Raw genomic sequence first — 20,670 nt, forward strand, 5'->3', positions numbered from 1 at the left:
ATGAAGTGAGCATGTGTTAAAGTTAGACAGTAATACATCAACAAAATACAAACTAATCTAAGACATCAATGCAATATATTAAACTTACTACATAGCCATGTACCAAAATAAGCAGCATATTAACATTTTTGCAAAAAACAACCAAATAGCACTAATACTTCGTTAACTGTTTAATTTAAACAATTTAAATATTATGGCATTTTAATGCTTTCATTTGACATAAAAATGTCACCAGTCTGCAATAACATACTGATGTCATAGATAATAAAATTAGTGTTTAAACACTGCATTATTAAGTCAATATTTTCTGCTAGTGAATAATAATTTGATAAATCACTGGATTTAAAAGTTCCTAAAAAGAAGCATAGTCTTAGCTGTTTTGAAAAATATTGACACTTGACATTTGCTATTTCAAATAGAGCCAAAATATACAGCTTGATGTTCAGACATCAAGATGATTTAAATGTCTGATTAAGGAATGGGAGGGATTGCACCATCTATGCAGCAAAAATAAAGGCACTGATCAGCTGATGGTTACCACACAGCTATTCTGCACCTTTGTTTTTGCAAGTGCAAAAAAGCAGGTTTTTTCATGGTAAAAGGTAAGCTGTTAAGAAGTCAATAATATGTCCATGACACAGAAGGTTGAATTTAATTTAAAATGTTGGTTGTATTTGTTCATTAGTTTTTCCAATTTTTCCACAAAGTGTAAATTCCCAGCCGACTTGTGACTAAGAAAGGCTTGTTTAAATACTGTTTGTTGCATGAATCCAAGGAGTTGTGAAAAGCAGTGGGATTTTCTAGATCCATTATATAATACCAGCTTATTAATAAGAATAGCCCTTCCATGAGGCTATCTGTCTCAAGTGGTATCTTGCACTGGTCTCCAACAATATACTGTTTGTCCAGTTCTATGTTGTTAAAAATAAAAACAAGGCTTCACTTGGAGGAGAATTAGGCTGTGATGACAGGACCTTTGACGGATTAGCTTCTTCAATATCCTGCAACATGAACATGGAATAAAACAATGAATGAGTACCATCCTTCATAACAGGATCAGGGAAATCTTCTACCTTAAGCATTTCCAACCAGCACATAATAAAGTGTTAGTTAATGTCTGCTTCTGGAGCAGTAGGTCAGAAATTCGATCTTCTGCCATGCCATGCTGAGCAGGGCCAACATTCGTCTATTTTATATAGTGACAAGACAGGCAAAAAATGAGATACCATGTTTGACAAAGAGGCATATCTATAGAGATACTTATCATATACTTAAATAAGTTTACAAGTCAATCCATTTAATATGCTATTTTGACAAAATTGTAAGTTGAAAAGGGGCATAACTCCAAAATATAGTTTTAAGAATAACTCCCCATGTCTGAACAGTGTGTCTTGTGATGTAAAGCAAATATAAAATGAATTTATCAAAGTCTTGTGCTGATACCTTTGATAGTTTTGACATTAATTCATTTAATAAATTTCAGAATTTTGTCCCTTGTCAGTTACAAATGTGTCTTGTCATGATTAGCGGCTGCAAGTATTCAAGTTAAAATTAAATTCAGTGGTATTATACAAAACTGACAAAAAAAATTCCGGTAAATTAACTATACCTTATGTAGAACTACAATTTATCTAGTCTTGCACCCCTTTCCATGTTTGAATCCTGTATTACTTTCTATGGCTCTTATAACGTCCAAATCATCTTTGCACTGCAACAGAAATCAGTAATTCTAAGTAAACAGAAACGCACACAATCATATCCTAAACACAGCTTTCAATATGACAAAATGAACACATGATTAGCAGTCAACACACTGCGTTAACAATTTTAACCATATTTGCATTAAAGTGACAAAAGCACTGTAAAAACAAACATCAGCCACAAAACAAGATTATGCCATGTTGGATTTCCTGCAATATATCTCAGGATAAAGTCGCAAATTTTTGAAGTCCAGTCAGACAATGTATTTCAAAGCACATTAAAATTACATATTTTGTACTAAAAATCAGATATTTTATATCTAAAAAAAACAACAACAACAAATAATCATTGTCAGAACTATTTGATTAATGTACAGGTGCAGAAGCATAATCAACTTCTGACTGGGTCTCCTAGGTTCAACACAACCTTGTTATAACATGGTAGTTTGAATCCTTTATATAGACCATGTTAGTTAACCACATTATATCCAAACAAAAAAGTATTTATTATATATTTAAAAAAAATATGGAATTTTTCTTTCTATTCTATACCTTTTGTGAATACAATTTTTACCCTCTTTTAAACATTATTATATCTTAAGCCGCATTATAACAAGTGTTATGCATGCAACATATTACATGTATATAATTTATATCTGACCAGTTGGTATTTCCAATATTATCATTGTTCTATTTTTAGAACATAAACTACATGTATGTACTAGAAGGTTCTTACCTATTGTAGAAAACTCATGCATTATATTTAGATAGAAACTTCTGGAATGATCTTTATTGTTGAAGTTGCTAGATTATGATTACTTGAGAACATAATAGACCTTTCTGGAAACTTCTTAGTTAATATATATAAGGAGACATTTTTCATTAATCTTATCTTTAAGTCATCAGTTACCTTTTTAGTCATCAGTAATCTTTTAAGTCATCAATATATTTGGAGTATTATTCAACTTGGAAATTAAGTGATTTATTGGAGCTTGGATTATTAATTATTCTTGTGGATTTTATTGTGGGAATTTATTTTAAAGTGTTCTTGGATTTAACTTGGATTTAACTGTGCTATTCAAAAAGGATCATTCCAGGATCAGACTAGACATTAGATTTTACATTTTTATTTGGACTTCAGGTATTTGTAAACGTAATTTGTTATTTTAGTTTTCTTTAATAATTTTTCTGTAATAAATTTGTTATTGTTACAAGTTTGTTGCTGGCTTTTCTTTCTCGTTACGCCTGGCTCGTAACAGAAATTGGGGGCTCGTCCGGGAATGAATATTTATTTTGGCTACAATATTGGAAATTATTACTGTTTATTTTACATTTTATTATTACCGTATTTACTCATCTGAGTTGATATCATAGTTGTTCTATTAAGTGTACCTTTCATTTTGAAATTTTTGAAACACATCACTTTCTGAGTTTAAAACCAGCAACAAGCAGTCATGTCTTTTAATTTAGAAAAGTTTGTAGCTGAACCTTCCCAGGAGGTATTAGATTTGGCTAAGAAAACTGATTTGCTCGATCTTGCAAAAAAGTATAATTTATCAGAAATTAAATCTTCAATGCGTAAACAAGAAATTAAAAATCTTCTGATTCATTATTTTGTGGATGAAGATATTTTTGGAGAAGATGCACTTTCTCACATTGTTGAAAAACACTCTGAAATTTCTGAAATTAAGATAAAAGAGCTTGAACTTCAATTTAAATTTGAACTAGAAAAAATGCAATTAGAAAAAGAAAGGGAAGAAAGGCAGTTACAGTTAGAAAAAGAAAGGGAAGAAAGACAGTTAGAAAAAGAAAGGGAAGAAAGGCAGTTACTGTTAGAAAAAGAAAGGGAAGAAAAAGAAAGGGAAAGGCAGTTTGAAAAAGAAAGGGAAGAGAGAAAATTAGAAAAAGAAAGAGAAGAGAGAGAATTTCAGTTAAGAATGAGAGAATTAGAAATCAAAGAGAGAGCAAATCAGTTTGAACATAGAATAAATTCAAAATTTGATGTCACTAAAAATATTAGGCTTGTTCCACCTTTCCAAGAAAAAGAAGTTGATAAGTATTTTCTTCATTTTGAAAAGGTTGCTGAAAATTTAAAATGGCCAAGAGAGCACTGGACATTACTTTTACAGAGCGTCTTAATTGGTAAAGCTCGTGAAATCTATACACAACTTACTGTTGAGCAAAGCTCTAATTATGATAATGTAAAAGAATTAATTCTGAAAGGTTATGAGTTAGTACCAGAGGCCTACAGGCAAAAATTCAGAAATTCTAAGAAAGAAATTGGTCAAACCCATGTCGAATTTGCAAGAGAAAAAGAACAACTTTTTGATCGGTGGTGTCTATCTAAGAAAATAAATAAAAATCATGAAAAGCTCAGACAGCTCATGTTAGTTGAAGAGTTTAAACGTTGCATTCACTCTGATGTTAAATCTTTCTTAGATGAAAAACAGGTAGAAACTTTAGAAGAAGCTGCCCGTCTAGCTGATGATTATTCTTTAACCCACAAAGTCTCATTTATAAATAAAGGGAAGTCCACACCCTCACATTTTAATTCCAAGTTCAGTTCTGGTAATTTATCTGGCTTATCTAGTCTGTCAAATACTCCCAAACCAAAGTCATCTGATGAACATAAAGGTCATAGTCCCTTATCTCGTCCTACATGCAATTATTGCAAGAAAACTGGACATCTTATCTCTGATTGCTTTACCTTAAAAAGGAGGCAACAGCAACGTGATGAGGCCAAACCCACAGGTCTTACCACTTCAAGGTCTGAACCTCAGTCTTGTATTGATAACAATGCAATTTTGAAGGTCAAGGAACCCAAGTCTGATTCTATAATGGAGATTTATGAACCATTCCTTTCGGAAGGTTCCGTGTCACTTATCGGTGATACTTGCCCACCTACTCCTATTAAAATTTTAAGAGACACAGGAGCTTCTCAATCTCTTATTTTAGCAGATACACTGCCTTTTTCTGAGAAGACTTCTTCTGGATCTAGTGTCCTTATTCAGGGTGTAGAGTGTGGTTTTTCTAATGTTCCTCTCCATAATATTTATTTGTCCTCAGATTTGGTAACTGGGCCGGTGGCTGTAGGTATAAGATCTTTCTTACCCTTTAAAGGTGTTCATTTATTGCTAGGTAATGACTTAGCTGGAGATAAGGTAGTGGTTAATCCACTTGTAACTGACACTCCTTGTGTGGATCAGATACCTGACCCCATTGAGCAGGAAATTCCTGACCTTTACCCTTCATGTGCAGTTACTCGAGCTATGGCTAAGAAGGCCATTCAAGAAGATAATTATTGTTCAGATATTGACTTAGCTGATACTTTTATAGGTCAGTCTTTTGATAATGAAATGAATTTTTCTCTTACTCCTACTCTGCCTGAAACTCAGACAGATTTTTCAATATCTGATTTTTCTACACCAAGATCTAAAGATCAAGGTCATGATACGCTGTCAAGGTCACAGCTTATTCAGGAACAACAAAATGATCCTGAGATTTCTGTCCTTTTTCAAAAGGCTTTTAGTGAAGATGAAGCTTTACAAGTCCCTGTTTGTTATTATGAAAAGAATGGGATTTTAATGAGAAAATGGCGACCGCCCGATGTCCCTGCTGAAGAGGAGTGGACTGTTAATCACCAAATTGTGGTCCCTAAATCATATCGCCAGGAAATATTAAGCTTGGCTCATGAAACACCCATGGCAGGTCATTTAGGTGTTAATAAAACCTACCATAAAATTCTCAATCATTTTTATTGGCCTGGCCTTAAAGCAGATGTATCTAGGTACTGTAAATCTTGTCATACTTGTCAGATGGTTGGAAAACCTAACCAGACAATACCTAAAGCTCATTTACAGCCTATTCCTGCATTTGATGAACCTTTTAGTAGAGTTATTATTGACTGTGTAGGTCCATTACCAAAAACTAAATCAGGTTCTCAGTACTTATTAACTATTATGTGTGCTTCTACGCGCTTCCCTGAAGCTATTCCTTTAAGGAATATTAAAGCCAAAACTATTGTTAAGGCTCTTGTGAAGTTTTTCACTTTTGTTGGTTTACCTAAATCAGTACAGTCTGATCAAGGGTCAAATTTTATGTCTGGTATTTTCCAGCAGGTCATGCACGAGTTAGGTATTACTCAATATAGGTCTTCAGCCTATCACCCTGAAAGTCAAGGTGCTTTAGAAAGATTTCACCAGACTCTGAAAAATATGATTAGGTCATATTGTTTTGACACTGAAAAAGACTGGGATGAAGGCATCCATTTATTGTTATTTGCTGTAAGAGAATCTGTTCAAGAATCTCTTGGTTTCAGCCCTTTTGAATTAGTATTTGGTCACACTGTCCGAGGACCCTTAAAACTTCTAAAAGAGAAATTCCTGTCTGAGGATGACATTTCTTTAAATTTGCTTCAGTATGTATCAGATTTTCGAAATAGGTTGACTAATGCATGTGAGTTAGCTAGGGTTAATTTAAAATCAACACAAAGTAAAATGAAATCAAGGTATGATGAGAATGCTCAGGAAAGAAGTTTTAACCCTGGTGATAGAGTACTTGCTCTTTTACCTATACCTGGAAAACCATTACAGGCAAGATACTTTGGTCCTTATACTATTGAAAAGAAAGTCAGTGACCTTAATTATATTATTAATACTCCTGGGAGGCGAAAGCAAAAGCAAATGTGTCATATAAATATGTTAAAAGAATATTTTGATAGAGATAGCAAAATTAGTAAACCTATATCTGTTGTAAACTCTGTTCCACAAAGTCAATGTTCAGTTGAATCTAATAATTTTGAAAAGTCTGATCCTGGTTCAGCAAAGCTTGAAAACTCTGATATTCTGAAAAATCTGGATGAAAAACTTGCTCACTTAGAACCGTCGAAACGAGATGAACTGAAACAGCTTATTTATGAATATGAACACTTATTTCCTGATATTCCCACACGGACTGATAAAATACATCATGACGTCATTCTTGAAAACTCTGAACCAATTAAACAACATCCATATAGAACAAATCCTGTAAAACAAAAGTACCTAAGACAAGAAGTTCAGTATTTATTGGAAAATGACTTTATTGAACCAAGTCAAAGCAGTTACAGCTCTCCATGTATTCTTGTACCCAAATCAAATGGAACATATAGAATGTGTACAGATTATCGTAAAGTGAACTCTGTAACAAAAACTGATTCATTTCCTATACCAAGAATTGATGACTGTATTGACAAAATTGGAAAAGCAAAGTATGTAACAAAGTTTGATCTTCTAAAAGGATTCTGGCAAGTTCCACTTACTGATAGAGCTAAAGAAATATCAGCCTTTGTAACACCAGACGGCTTATATCAATATAAAGTCATGCCATTTGGTATGAAAAACTCACCAGCAACTTTTCAGAGACTTATAAACATGGTAATATCTGGGCTACACGGATGTGACGCTTACATTGATGACGCAATCATCTACTCTGATGAATGGGAGGAACATCTCAAAACTATACGAGCATTCTTCGACCGACTTAGTGATGCTAAATTGACAGTTAATCTTGCAAAAAGTGAATTTTGTCATGCAATTTTAACATTTTTAGGACATGTAGTGGGACAGGGTAAAGTTAAACCAATAGAAGCTAAGGTCAAAGCTATCTCTGAATTTCCTGTGCCTACTTGTAAAAGACAACTGATGCGATTTCTTGGTATGGCAGGGTATTATCGTAAATTTTGTAATAATTTTTCGGTTATTGCAGAACCATTGACAAATTTGCTAAAGAAAAGAAACAAATTCATTTGGAATGACAAGTGTCAAATGGCATTTGACAGCCTGAAAGCCATACTTAAGAGTGCACCAGTTCTCTTGGCACCAGATTTTAATAAAAACTTTAAGTTAGCTGTAGATGCTAGTGACATAGGTGCTGGAAGTGTATTGATCCAAGAAGACAACAATGGTGTTGACCATCCCGTTTGTTACTTTTCTAAAAAGTTTAATGAACATCAGAAAAATTACTCTACTATAGAGAAAGAGTGTCTTGCTCTTATTCTTGCTATTCAGCATTTTGAAGTTTATCTAACTTCTTCAAAGTTGCCTGTTGTTGTCTTTAGTGATCACAATCCCTTCACTTTCTTGCATAAACTTAAAAACAAAAATCAAAGGTTGTTGAGGTGGAGCTTATTTTTGCAAGAATATAGTCTTGACATTAGACACATTAAAGGGAAAGATAATTTGATCCCTGATGCACTTTCACGTGTCTAAAACTGTTATTTGCAGTATTTTAAATTTAACATTTATATGATATGATTGGTTATTTTTTTTTTTTGTTGTTGTTTGCTATTGTTTGTAATACACATATATATGAATGTATAAAATTGTTTAACATTTCTCCTATGTTATTTGTTAGTTACATTGTTTGAATTTATGTAAAAGAAATATTCATTTCATTCATATTTCTTTTTCTTGAAGAGGGGAAGTGTTATGTATGCAACATATTACATGTATATAATTTATATCTGACCAGTTGGTATTTCCAATATTATCATTGTTCTATTTTTAGAACATAAACTACATGTATGTACTAGAAGGTTCTTAACTGTTGTAGAAAACTCATGCATTATATTTAGATAGAAACTTCTGGAATGATCTTTATTGTTGAAGTTGCTAGATTATGATTACTTGAGAACATAATAGACCTTTCTGGAAACTTCTTAGTTAATATATATAAGGAGACATTTTTCATTAATCTTATCTTTAAGTCATCAGTTACCTTTTTAGTCATCAGTAATCTTTTAAGTCATCAATATATTTGGAGTATTATTCAACTTGGAAATTAAGTGATTTATTGGAGCTTGGATTATTAATTATTCTTGTGGATTTTATTGTGGGAATTTATTCTAAAGTGTTCTTGGATTTAACTTGGATTTAACTGTGCTATTCAAAAAGGATCATTCCAGGATCAGACTAGACATTAGATTTTACATTTTTATTTGGACTTCAGGTATTTGTAAACGTAATTTGTTATTTTATTTTTCTTTAATAATTTTTCTGTAATAAATTTGTTATTGTTACAAGTTTGTTGCTGGCTTTTCTTTCTCGTTACGCCTGGCTCGTAACACAAGGCTGTGCTGTATGCATAGTAAGATTGCAATGATATCTTTTTCCCTTTTCCACAAGGTTGCCTGCCCTAACAGTAATCTTAACTCATACCTCTTTTCCTCCAGGTTTAAGTGTAGCTACTGCTTCAAACAATATCTCTAGTCAACAAATGGTTGGATGTGGCCTACTGCAAGAATTAATTTAATTTCCAACAACATCTGAAAAAAAAGAAAAACAATTATTATAATTAGCTTATAGATAATCATATGATAATTAAAAAAGGAAATGTAGCAAAACAGCATAGATCACCTGCCTTTAAATTTCACTTTCGAAATATTTTTATAACCATTAATGTTTAATATGCAATTTATGACACAATTAACAGCCATTTGTGTATGCTCATATATGATGTAATTTATAAATTATTTCTTTTTTTTTCTTAGTTAATTTTTTTAGTGTATTTAACTCCACATTCAGGAAAAAGTTCTGTTCAGCAATAAATATGTAACATGGTTGTTGGGGTCAATACCAACCTCATGTTAGTTTAAACGTCGCATTAATGATTATACATCCAAACAATACTGTAAATAATTCTGGAAACAAAGTGATCCCTCGGAAGCATTAATCACAACAAAATAACATAAGAATTGCAGACTCGGTTTGATTGAGTCTGTACATGAGGGATAATGAATAAGTGCAACATCTCTCACGCCCCCTAGCACCGGCTTGAGCGGTACTCAATTCTCAACACTTTATAGTGTTGGCATCAATGATCCCGAAGGACCAGAAAATATAACAACACTGAAGTGAAGTACGGGGCAACTTTTTACGGCTGCCACACAGCACTTGACACCTGCTGTTGTGAAGTACATAATTCTGGAATTATTACAATAATAACCATTCATGGTTATTTTTATACATACTCATAGTCTACACATTTTAGGAATTAATCTTTGAACTTTATTATATCCAAATGACTTGCTAGAAAGAACCTCATTATAAAGACTTATAATGTGACATGTAAATATGCATATTGATAAAATGATTTTGTAATTTTAGTACAACATATTAATCTTTGAAATTATTTAAGCCATGGCATGATAAACCTGCAGTAAGGATGTACATCCATTAAAGACTCAGACCTGACTAGATGCCTGCATGGTTGGGTCCTGGCTATCCACTCAATGAAGTATAGGACCTTTGGGTAACCATTGAACGCACAGTAAACATCTGATTGGATAAAGGGGTGGATGGGATGATCCAGGTTTTTGCTGATTTATTTATCAGATTTTAATAGTCAACTGATAAGAAAGAAAATTCAAATCTACAATTTTTTCATGCAACTTACAAGATGGTGTTACAATTTCTGTCGCTGTGGTAATAGTTGTGGACTCTGTCTCAGTCTTTGACATGTTGGCATCTTGGGTGTCTGCCAAAACATTACAACAGTGTCTTTTGGAATATCAGGTTCTCATATTTGTTGGTCTTCTAGAAGCATCAATACTTAGTTTTGAATATGTCAAGGATGGCGTTTTCTTCCCTAGAAGCATCAATACTTAGTTTTGAATATGTCAAGGATGGCGTTTTCTGCCATTTCTATCTTTTTCCAGCACAACAATCAAACTTCCTCCTTGCAACTGTTGCTTGTCACCAGCTAAAATATTGAATAAAACTTGAGTTAGTGTTTCTGAGAAATAGTCATCAATACCAACTAGATCGAAGTATCAAACTATTTGAATTATTTATCAAACTACAGATCTTTTCTGTTAAACATAACACAGTCATTCTAACATAACAATTATGTATTGTAGCTATCAAATATTATATAGATGAGATCCGTAGTTATATTCATGAATATGATTTCTGCCATCACAAATGGATCTCAACAGCATATATAGAACTCAAATTAAATTTTGACAACTGTTCCTTTCTTTTAAGAAAATTCTAAATAATATCATCAAGTAGGGTTTGTTTTACTGTTAACATGATTATTATATTTTGTGAAAAGTTTGTGTTTTTTTTAGTCTACTTGTTTGAATTTTCTTTATACTGTGAAATCAGATATTTTTGCAAGGCTAAAATTTTGTGAATAATATGATTAACATTTAGGGTTCACCATGTTGAATGTTTGTGAAAATCAAAGTGGAGGACAATAGTTATTGCAATTAGGTAATACTTACATGATGATAATTTATTGAATTTGCAAATGTAGTAAAAATTAAACACAGAAAGGTAGAATCACATTTCTTTTTTTAAAAAATCAATTCAAATGTAAATAAAGCTATGATACTGTGAAATGTCTATTTTTTTCTATTCACATATCGGCTTTACTTGGCATCTGGATCACCAGACTTTCACAAAGTGTTTTACGCCATCAACTGTGGCTGTACAGTAGTCACACCTGTACAGATTTTCTCATGACAAGGCTTTATATTCTAAATAATTCTGAGATTCCTCTTTTGAGCACACAACCTAACACTGTGTTGTAATTGTGCTGTAGTGTGTAAAAATACTTACCTTTCTTCAGAAGGTCTTCAAGACTGCTTGCAAGTACAGATATTCTCTTCTGCCTTGTAGTGTAGTACCTCCAAAATTTTGTACTCATTAGCCATACTAGTTGTTAAATATGTAATTATGAGAAGAAACTTGTAGCCGTAACATGTAGATCTGACAGTACCCAAAATTACATTTTATTGAAGTACCTGTATTAATTTATCCATAATGACTGTTCTTCCATTACAGATATCCAAGACAGGGGCAAAACAAACTTGAGATCTTGATATTTTTTAGCAAACTGTCTTTGTATCTGAACATTTTACAAAGTAAGAGTCAATATGTTCATCACATTCTATAACCACAACTTGCACAAGAGAGTAAAAACAAAAAAATTCTGGTAGAAATCTAGTCAATGACTAAAATCAACAACCCAGTGTTTTTCCTTATATAACTGATACCGGAAAACGGCACCGTTCCCAATAGAAAATAGACAGCAAATTTTCCAATTCATGACTGATAAATTCCAAATTTAACACTGAAAATTTCCTCTAAAAACAGTAATGCATGCCTCGGAGCCTTCCGTATTGATAAGTGATATACGATAAAAACCAAGTAAAACCACGTACATGAGTGATATTCGTACCCAGTTCATTTCGTACTTTATGTTTCACACCTACTAAACATTTTTTATGTACAATTGTTATGATAATCAATTTTTTTTTTCAACCTCAAGCAGCAAAAATAATCTTTAAAGTTAATAATAGATGATTTTAAAGTGTATAGTTCTGCAAAATTTTCATCACCTCCCTGGATAAAGAGAAATTCCCAATAAATATTTTGCATCTAAAATAAAATTCCCAATTAAAGTCAAACCGATGGATTTTTTCCCCAATCTGTCCGGTACCGTTAACTGTACCAGCACCATTCCCAAAGTAGGGAAAAAACACTTTGACTTTCTGATATCAATTGAATAATTTATATTTAAATATTATATATAATATAAACGTTTCTTTACTTGACAACATGTTCTCAATTATCCAATCAAAACACGTTGAATGTAACATGATATGGTTTCTGTTTTCTAGCTATGTTGTTTAAAAGTTTTATTCAGTATGTTTTTGTTTGCTGTCCTAAATAAAGTTTAAGTAAAGTGTAGTTAAAAATTATTTTTAAAGTATTCCCTATATAAAATTAATGTTAACTTAGCCTCAATAATCAAATCGAAATTAATGGAATTAAGAATCAAATCCAGAGAAAGCTGAATAGTTGCACCCTGACAAAGGAACATTTATTATAAATGTGTGATAATAATATAGAACTAGACTTTATATGTTTATTTGTCTTTTCATTCTAAAGTTTATAAAATATTGAAAATAAAGAAATTTAGGGGGGTGGGGGTTTATAGGAAATTTCAATCAAAAGGTTTATACAGTTACTGTTAAATGACAATTATTTACACCTGCCCGGCCCATCGTGCTTCCATTACAGGGATATAAAATAACAGGGACCCAGTCGCAATGGTCCTAACTTTTGGGTAGGGCCCCAGCTTTCTAGAAGAAATGCCTAAATAACTAATGTAAAATAGTCTGGGCCCCTAGATAAAAATTGTTTATTTATATACCTGCATTATCAGACAGGTATAAATATAGTCAATCCCATAGCTGATCATTGGACATCATGCGCCATTTCCTACATCACTAAATGTAAATAAGATTTTACTTCAATTTGTTGTTAGAAAGTGTGTGTGGACAGAAATACTCCTGCCCTGGTGGACCAGTTGAAAGACAAATTTAAATTATTTTAATCCTTAACAAAGAAACAAACGATACAACTCAAAACTACCCCAAAGTGATTTGAATACAAATCCGTGAAAAAGAACACCAACAGTTTTAGTAATTTTTACACAAACAGAAATAACTGACCAATCTAATCACGTAACGTAAACAGCATTCCCCACCCACCTGTTTCAATTCGTCTATCGAAGCGAAAATGGACTATATATAGTACATAAAACCTAACCATTCACCTGTAAAAACGTTAAAAATATTAACAAATCTATCTAAGCAACTGTTGTACATATCTGTTATGGAAGAAACAACAAAAATGAGGCAAACAATTTCTGGCGGTTTTTGTCGTCTGATCTACAATGTGCTACATCGCCAGGCGCTTTACGGAGATATCAATCGAAGCGTACTCTTTACACGCAAGCATCTGGCTGCTATGATTCGAATTTATTTATTATTAAATATTTTATGTAATTGAATTCATCATAATTTGTCTCTGGATCTAGATATTTTAATATGGGGATTGTACAAAAATAATTCTAATTATAAAAAAAAATTAATCAATGCTAAGGGGAAGTAACCGCTGTCAGATTAAACCTTGGTGTAAACCTTAGTGTTTTCGGCCGAAACACGTGTTTTCAGATTTCCGGATGACAAGTATAAACGAATTTTCCGACACAAATGATGTTTTTGTCTCATTATTTTTTTACATGTGGCCTATTCACAACACTTGCGTGACTTCAACTCATTCAATAAATAATGTAAAATTATTTAATTATATATTCTAGGTTGTCCTGTGAAAACACCACCGTTTTCTGGGCATCGAGCGGAAAACATGAATAAAACATATGTGTTTTCACTGAAACGTATACAAAACATAAGCATTTTATATGAAAACGTCAGTGTTTTTGTGTGAAACACTGGTAAAACACGTGTAGTGTTCTCAAAATTTACAGTGTAATAGTCAAAACAGCCCTAAAAGAGGAGGGTTCTAGATAAAATGTAGTAGCATTTAATGTATTTGGAAAACCTCTATTTTCTTAAGTTCAATCAGTCAGTTAAATAGCGAAAAGCTAAAGTTTACTGTGGTCGAATCGTGAGAAATACTTCAAATAGCTTGCAGACATCAAGATGAAAACATTTTTTTTCATACAAAAAAAACCAGATGAAAACTAGTTAATAAATTTGCAAATTGTCTACAAATATTGTAATAGATGCTTTTTCACACAGCATGATTATCTCCCCTGTACTAATCTTCAAATAAAATAGGCTTACAAATAGATAAAAAATCTATCACAAGTATGCCGTCTTAAAAGTAAGTTCATATAATTTTGTTTTGTTATTAGCTGCCATATGTAATATGACGCTGAATAAACTATTTACTTTGCATATTTAAGTGTTTTGTCAATAACATTGTTTATTTGAAAAATGGGCATTAAAATGGTTTCCATGCCGCAGGAGCTAAATTTTGTAAAACCCGAATATTATCTATAAAATCGTATATTTGATTTGTAAAAAAATTAGTATGCGATTAAAATTTGATGCATGGAGGAGCACGTGACCTGTTTTGGTACTTTATTGGTTAATCAACGTTGTAATGTTTTTTTAAATAAACTTATATGCACATACGGTAGTTTCAAATGGTATATGAAAGAATATTCAAGTGCAATTAAAAAAATAATAAAATAATTAAATGTAAACATGAAAATAGTACTGTAGTTTGTATCATCATGGCGTCTGTAAGAGAAATCTAAAAAATCTAGATGATACAGAAGGACATCCTACTTATTGACCCGGTCTCCAAAGACTTTCTTCTTCATATTGTACTATCTTCTCGAAATAAACGTTTTTACAACAAATTTTACAAACTGTTAAATGAAATATCTTTACATTATTAAAGTTTATCTCTGCAGGAAACCTTTTTAACTCGTTTAGATTATGTATTGTAAGATCGATAATTAAACAGTATGTATCTTACACTCGATCGTAAATAGGATGTTTCTAAATTCGTCACTTATGTCATTGTCCGTTGCATTGACTGTGAATATCACTTCGTCTGTAAACACAAAGGGAGATAAGGCAAACAATGTATATCCAAAATATGGTTAATTGTTCGGACAATCATTTCTTTTCGGACAAAAATCGTATTTTTATGTGAATGAACGTAGTTACAGATCGGAAAGAAAAATGTTAAGACGTTATTTGTTTGACTTGCCGTATTCCTACGGTAGTATAAAGAATTAGTAACTTGATAAACTGTTTAAAATATTCCCAACCATACATTTGTTTAAAGAAAAATATATACTTTGCTCTCTAATTTTGGGTTGATTATTGGATCTTATGAATAAAATAGAAACATAGAATGAAGCAATTTTTGCTTAGTTAGTGTTTTGATGTTCTTTCTCTTTTGTATCATAGTAAAACATAAAACACATTCTCTGTTGCCTAGAAAAAGTAACCAATGAACGAGCATCTGAATATGATATCTCTGTCGCTTTGCCTTACTCTGCTGTCACAATAAGTAAACCCAAGCAAAAATGAACCAATCAATGGGTATGCTCTGGAGTGCGGGTAACTAATACCTGAAAGGTCCGCAAACTATGAAACAATTATGTAGATATCTTGTTTTTATGAATAATGAATAATGAATAATCTTTAGACTTATACCTGTTTTTTGGCCTCTCGATAACGTATAGTTGCCAGGTAAATTTAAAAATACTGGCGCAACGTCATCAACGTCTGAAACTGTAACATTAAACGTCACTGTATACGTCACTTGCGGGACGTCACTATCTATCAACCTGCAGATTACATTTTGTAGTATAATTAAATATGTAAATGTTTGCTCGGAGACCTAAACGAATGAAAATATTCATCATATCGAGTTACATTCGGTTAATGATATTAATCAATTATATTTTCTAGGTGTACATATCAGTTGGTCACATATTTGACGTCAAATAAGGATTTTACCAATTTGTGGCGGTGTTCTTGACATACTATACATTTATATTTTGGAAAAAGCTCTGATATTTATTACCTTTTTGACTTTGAGATTACAACATATTTCGAGTAAGAACATTTCTTAGAGTATAATGAGCAAACTTACGTTGCAAGTAATGTAAATTAAGTGATAACATCTTAGTTGAGAAAACCTACGTTACAAGTAATGTAAATGTACTTAAAACATCGTAGTTGAGCAAACTTACGTTGAAAGTAATGTAAATATACTTATAACATCGTAGTTGAGCAAACTTACGTTGAAAGTAATGTAAATGTACTTAATTATTACATCGTACTTGAGTAAACTTACGTTGAAAGTAATGTAAATGTACTTATTACATCGTAATTGATCAAACTTACGTTGAAAGTAATGTAAATGTACTTATTACATCGTAGTTGAGCAAACTTACATTGTAAAGTAATGTTAATGTACTTATTACATCGTAGTTGAGGAAACTTACGTTGAAAGTAATGTAAATGTACTTATTACATCGTAGTTGAGCAAACTTACGTTGAAAGTAATGTAAATGTACTTATTACATCGTAGATGAGAAAACTTACGTTGCCAGTAATGTAAATGTACTTATTACATCGTAGTTGAATAAACTTACGTTGCAAGAAATGTAAAATTACTGATAACATAGTTTTTAAGAAAACTTACGTTGCATGTAATGTAAATTTACTAATAATATCGTAGATGAAAAAAACTTACATTGCAAATAATGCTAATTTACTGATAACATAGTAACTAAGGTGAGAAAACTTACGTTGCAAGTAATGTAAATTTACTAATAACCTCGTAGTTTAGACTAGAGACCAAGTCCAAGTACACATACGGTGGTTCGTCTATCAGAGCAAACAGTTGAGTATCTTGGTCGGTGATGTTATTATCTGTAGTTGCCTCATACTATATTAATTTCATAATTTTTGATAAATAAGATAATAAAATGACTTTAGAATTCTCCAATGTAAACATACGACACAAAACATTGTTCAAGTAGACCAGTAATGATGTTTGTAACAATTATACCATATATCTACAGATGTTTCTAAATAGAAAGGACCTTTTTTCAAAATTCAACTGTTTTCAGAGGCGCATTTACACGTTTAATCTGATGACGCATTTTAAAAAGGACATTTGTATAATACATTTGTATATCGTAAGGCATTAATTAAATTATTTTTTCATTACAGTTTTAGGCGCTATTAGTGTAAACTTTTACGTTATAATAACCAGATAAATCTTTTTTGTCACTGAAATCTAAACAGATTTGTTTTGTTTTTTACATGACCTGCTTCTAAAAATGACAACAAAATATATACAACGGAAATTGAACAACCGACATATAAGATAAATTATAAAAAAACGTGTTTAAATTGAAAATAAAAGGAAAATCATTCTAATTAACCAATTGCATCGCATCTTTTCGACCCTTTCCGTCAGTCTTCGTATTATAAATCACAGACTATGGCGGATTGACAATTAACGTCATTTATACTAAGGGAAACAAATTTTAAAATAGGTAAGTAATTTACCAGCGGAGTTATCTGTAGATTAATGGTTCCTGTGTAGGTGAGGACTATCACACAGACGGTGTCGTTGACACGTCCGGTTGTTAGGTCTTCCGGCACTGTGATCTGAATTGTGTCTTCATTATTAGGACTGGTTAAGTTTATTCCCTCTGTAAAATATCAATATGAATATTGTTTTTTAAAATATTACGTCAGAGACTTATATAACATAATATATATATATATATATATATATATATATATATATAATATATATATATATATATATATATTATATATATACATATATATATATATATATATAAATAGATTTTACCCATACTTTGCGAGGTGCTCCGAATATTGATGAGGCCTCTTTCAAGAGTGGCCTTCTCCCTCCGACAATATTGAAATAAGGATTTGATTAACCATCCTGTTTATCGTAAAATTGATTAATTGTATGTACGTCGTATGTTTATCAGTATTTTATTATCTCCTGAATTATTTCTATCCTTCTTAAATAAATTCCTAAATCCACCCCGCCATGAGTTCTAAAACAGAATATCCTTATCGAAAGGACAAACCCTCCCCCCGCCCCCCCCCCCAAAAAAAAAACAAAAAAAAAAACAAAAACAAAAAAAAACAAAAAAAAACAAAAAGAACAAATGATATTGACATAAGTAAAAAACAGAGAAAGAAAGAATCAGATTTCTGAAACAAAGAAGTTATTTTCTTTTGAAAAAAAATATTTGGTACATGTATTCAAACTAATAGTAGTAAGTGCCGATAGAAAAACACGACTTTCTAGTCAACCCTATGATTAATATTTGTAAAAAAAACGCATGGTCTTGTATATGCTATTTTACATACTGAATACTTCTGTGAATGAAAACATAAATCCGTAAAAATTGTCAGCTGAGTTTGTTGTAAATTCGATTTCAATATAGTTTCCAGTAACGTCGAGCGGGAAAATGGTGTGCTCATAATCGACAGCACGTGTGCATACGACTGCCGCGTCCACTGACGATTCTTCTCCAACTGAAAAGCAAAATAAATAAATGAGCTGTGTCACGACAAAACCAACATCGGGTGATATAGAAGCTTGACAGGTAATATATCCACATATTTCACTCCAAAACCAAAATAACATAATAATACAATGTAATAAATTACCGCTTATGAAACGGAGCGCATCATTTGCACATCCTTTGGAGACTTCAATATCCAGAAATGTCATGTTGAACGTCACGCCATAGTACAATGTTTGTGGGTAGATTCTTATAATGCAAGAAAAATTACTGAAAGTAGAACATGATAATTATATAGTTACAAAGACTTGTTAATAACCATAACACAACAGAACGTTATTTCATTATTGACTTGAAAACAGTACATTATCATACATAATTTTATAATATATTGATAAAAAAAATCAATACTTATTTTCAATGAAGTATAGCAAACTTTAAAGACAATATATCGTTACATTTTAAAGAAGTTATTAATTATTCTAGCACGTTTTTTTCAAATCAACAAAAATTGATATCATAATACTGAAAAATTCTACCAGTTTTTCATGTTCGTTGGATGTAAGCATTTATATTATTACGTTACTGTCTAAATCTGTAGAAACATATTATCATTCAAACGTCTGAAATTTCTTCAAAAATTTAGGAATTTTGTCAAGAATTATAAATACGTATTTCTTTGATATGAATTTTGGCTAGCCATTTATTTTTGAATTATTTTTTTTTTTTTTTCGACAATGAATAAAATGTGACTAACCAGTCCGTAGATTTGTAATAGTATCGTTCTTTGTAATAAAAGGCATTTCGCTAACGTTTCGTGTTCGTGTGTGTCTTAGAAAATTTTGTCAAATGTTTGTCCGAAATTAAACCCAACCTTTCTCCAACATGATATGAAATTTGATCAACTGAATTCAAAACATTTGCATTCGACAGTTCAATCAAAATTACATGAAATTTGACTAACCTTTCATACTCGTATGGAAAATTGGGAGACATGATATATTGTCTTTCTGTAGATGCTGTTAGATTACTGCTGCCATCGCAAGCTGGTTGAAGATCTATCAAGAATAGTCAATAACAAACTTATTACCCGCATATGAAGTCAGTATTACATTTATTTACATAATATACTGTTAATACCGTTTAGTTGTTCAAAGAAATTTCCTTTTTACGTATTCACGTATCTCGTTTTTATTACATTTATTTAATTTTATCCCTGAAATATATAGCTATATCATACGGAAGCGTCCTGGTGCCAATTCATAATGTTCTATAAAAATAAACTCCTACGTAGGAGATAAAAAAGCCTAATTAGGAGTTTGTAACTCCTACGTAGGACTTTTAAACTCCTACGTAGGACTTAATAACTCCTACGTAGTCCTACGTAGGACTTTCTAACTCCTACGTAGGACTTTATAACTCCTACGTAGGAGATAAAAAAAAGCCTAATTAGGAGTTTAGGAGTTTGTAACTCCTACGTAGGACTTTTAAACTCCTACGTAGGAGATAAAAACGCCTAATTAGGAGTTTATAACTCCTACGTAGGACTTTAAAACTCCTACGTAGGACTTTATAACTCCTACGTAGGAGATAAAAAAGCCTACTTAGGACTTTTTAACTCCTACGTTTGACTTTTAAACTCCTAAGTAGGACTTTATAACTCCTACGTAGGATACATATCAAAGTACTGAAAGCACAGAGTTCGACGGACATGTATGCTAGAGTATAACTTAAGATAGCATATTATGTAGGAAAATAAATTATATGAGCCGCGCCATGACAAAACCAACATAGTGCATTTGCGACCAGCATGGATCCAGACCAGCCTGCGCTTCCACACAGTCTGATCAGAATCAATGTTGTTCGCTTACAAACCTTATTACAAGTAGAGAAACTCATAGCGAATAGCATGGATCCTGATCAGACTGCGCGGATGCGCAGGCTGGTCTGGATCCATGCTGGTCGCAAACCCACTATGTTGGTTTTGTCATGGCGCGGCTCATATGTGTCAAATTGTTATTGTGGCAAGCCGCTTTAGTAAATACCTTTAGTCTGTAGCCCG

At 32.0% G+C, this 20,670-nt stretch overlaps 1 protein-coding gene and 1 long non-coding RNA gene across 3 annotated transcripts in view; both read right to left on the reverse strand.

Moving 5' to 3' along the window:
* LOC132732690 (protocadherin Fat 4-like) overlaps positions 1-19,666 on the reverse strand; it is a gene marked incomplete at its 5' end in the record, with an annotated part of 30,615 nt that extends 10,949 nt beyond the window's left edge. Inside the window, 7 exons of the mRNA XM_060719161.1 lie at positions 15,044-15,121; positions 15,733-15,866; positions 16,836-16,975; positions 17,605-17,750; positions 18,451-18,618; positions 18,754-18,878; positions 19,573-19,666. Of these exons, the coding sequence (XP_060575144.1) occupies positions 15,044-15,121; positions 15,733-15,866; positions 16,836-16,975; positions 17,605-17,750; positions 18,451-18,618; positions 18,754-18,878; positions 19,573-19,666 (885 nt within the window). The remainder of the gene's footprint in view (positions 1-15,043; positions 15,122-15,732; positions 15,867-16,835; positions 16,976-17,604; positions 17,751-18,450; positions 18,619-18,753; positions 18,879-19,572) is intronic.
* On the reverse strand, positions 246-11,434 carry LOC132732692 (uncharacterized). Of its 2 annotated transcripts, XR_009626085.1 has the most exons (5): positions 11,303-11,434; positions 10,134-10,439; positions 8,897-9,003; positions 1,610-1,708; positions 246-1,001 (listed from the first exon to the last, which is right to left on the reverse strand). It is a non-coding gene; the product is annotated as an uncharacterized LOC132732692 (long non-coding RNA). The 2 variants fall into 2 exon arrangements; XR_009626084.1 differs by having other exon boundaries at positions 10,134-11,429.
* Positions 19,667-20,670: the final 1,004 nt, after the last annotated feature.

Source organism: Ruditapes philippinarum, unplaced genomic scaffold, assembly GCF_026571515.1.
Source record: "Ruditapes philippinarum isolate M1 unplaced genomic scaffold, ASM2657151v2 ctg987_1_1_1_1, whole genome shotgun sequence".
Classification (NCBI taxonomy): domain Eukaryota; kingdom Metazoa; phylum Mollusca; class Bivalvia; order Venerida; family Veneridae; genus Ruditapes; species Ruditapes philippinarum.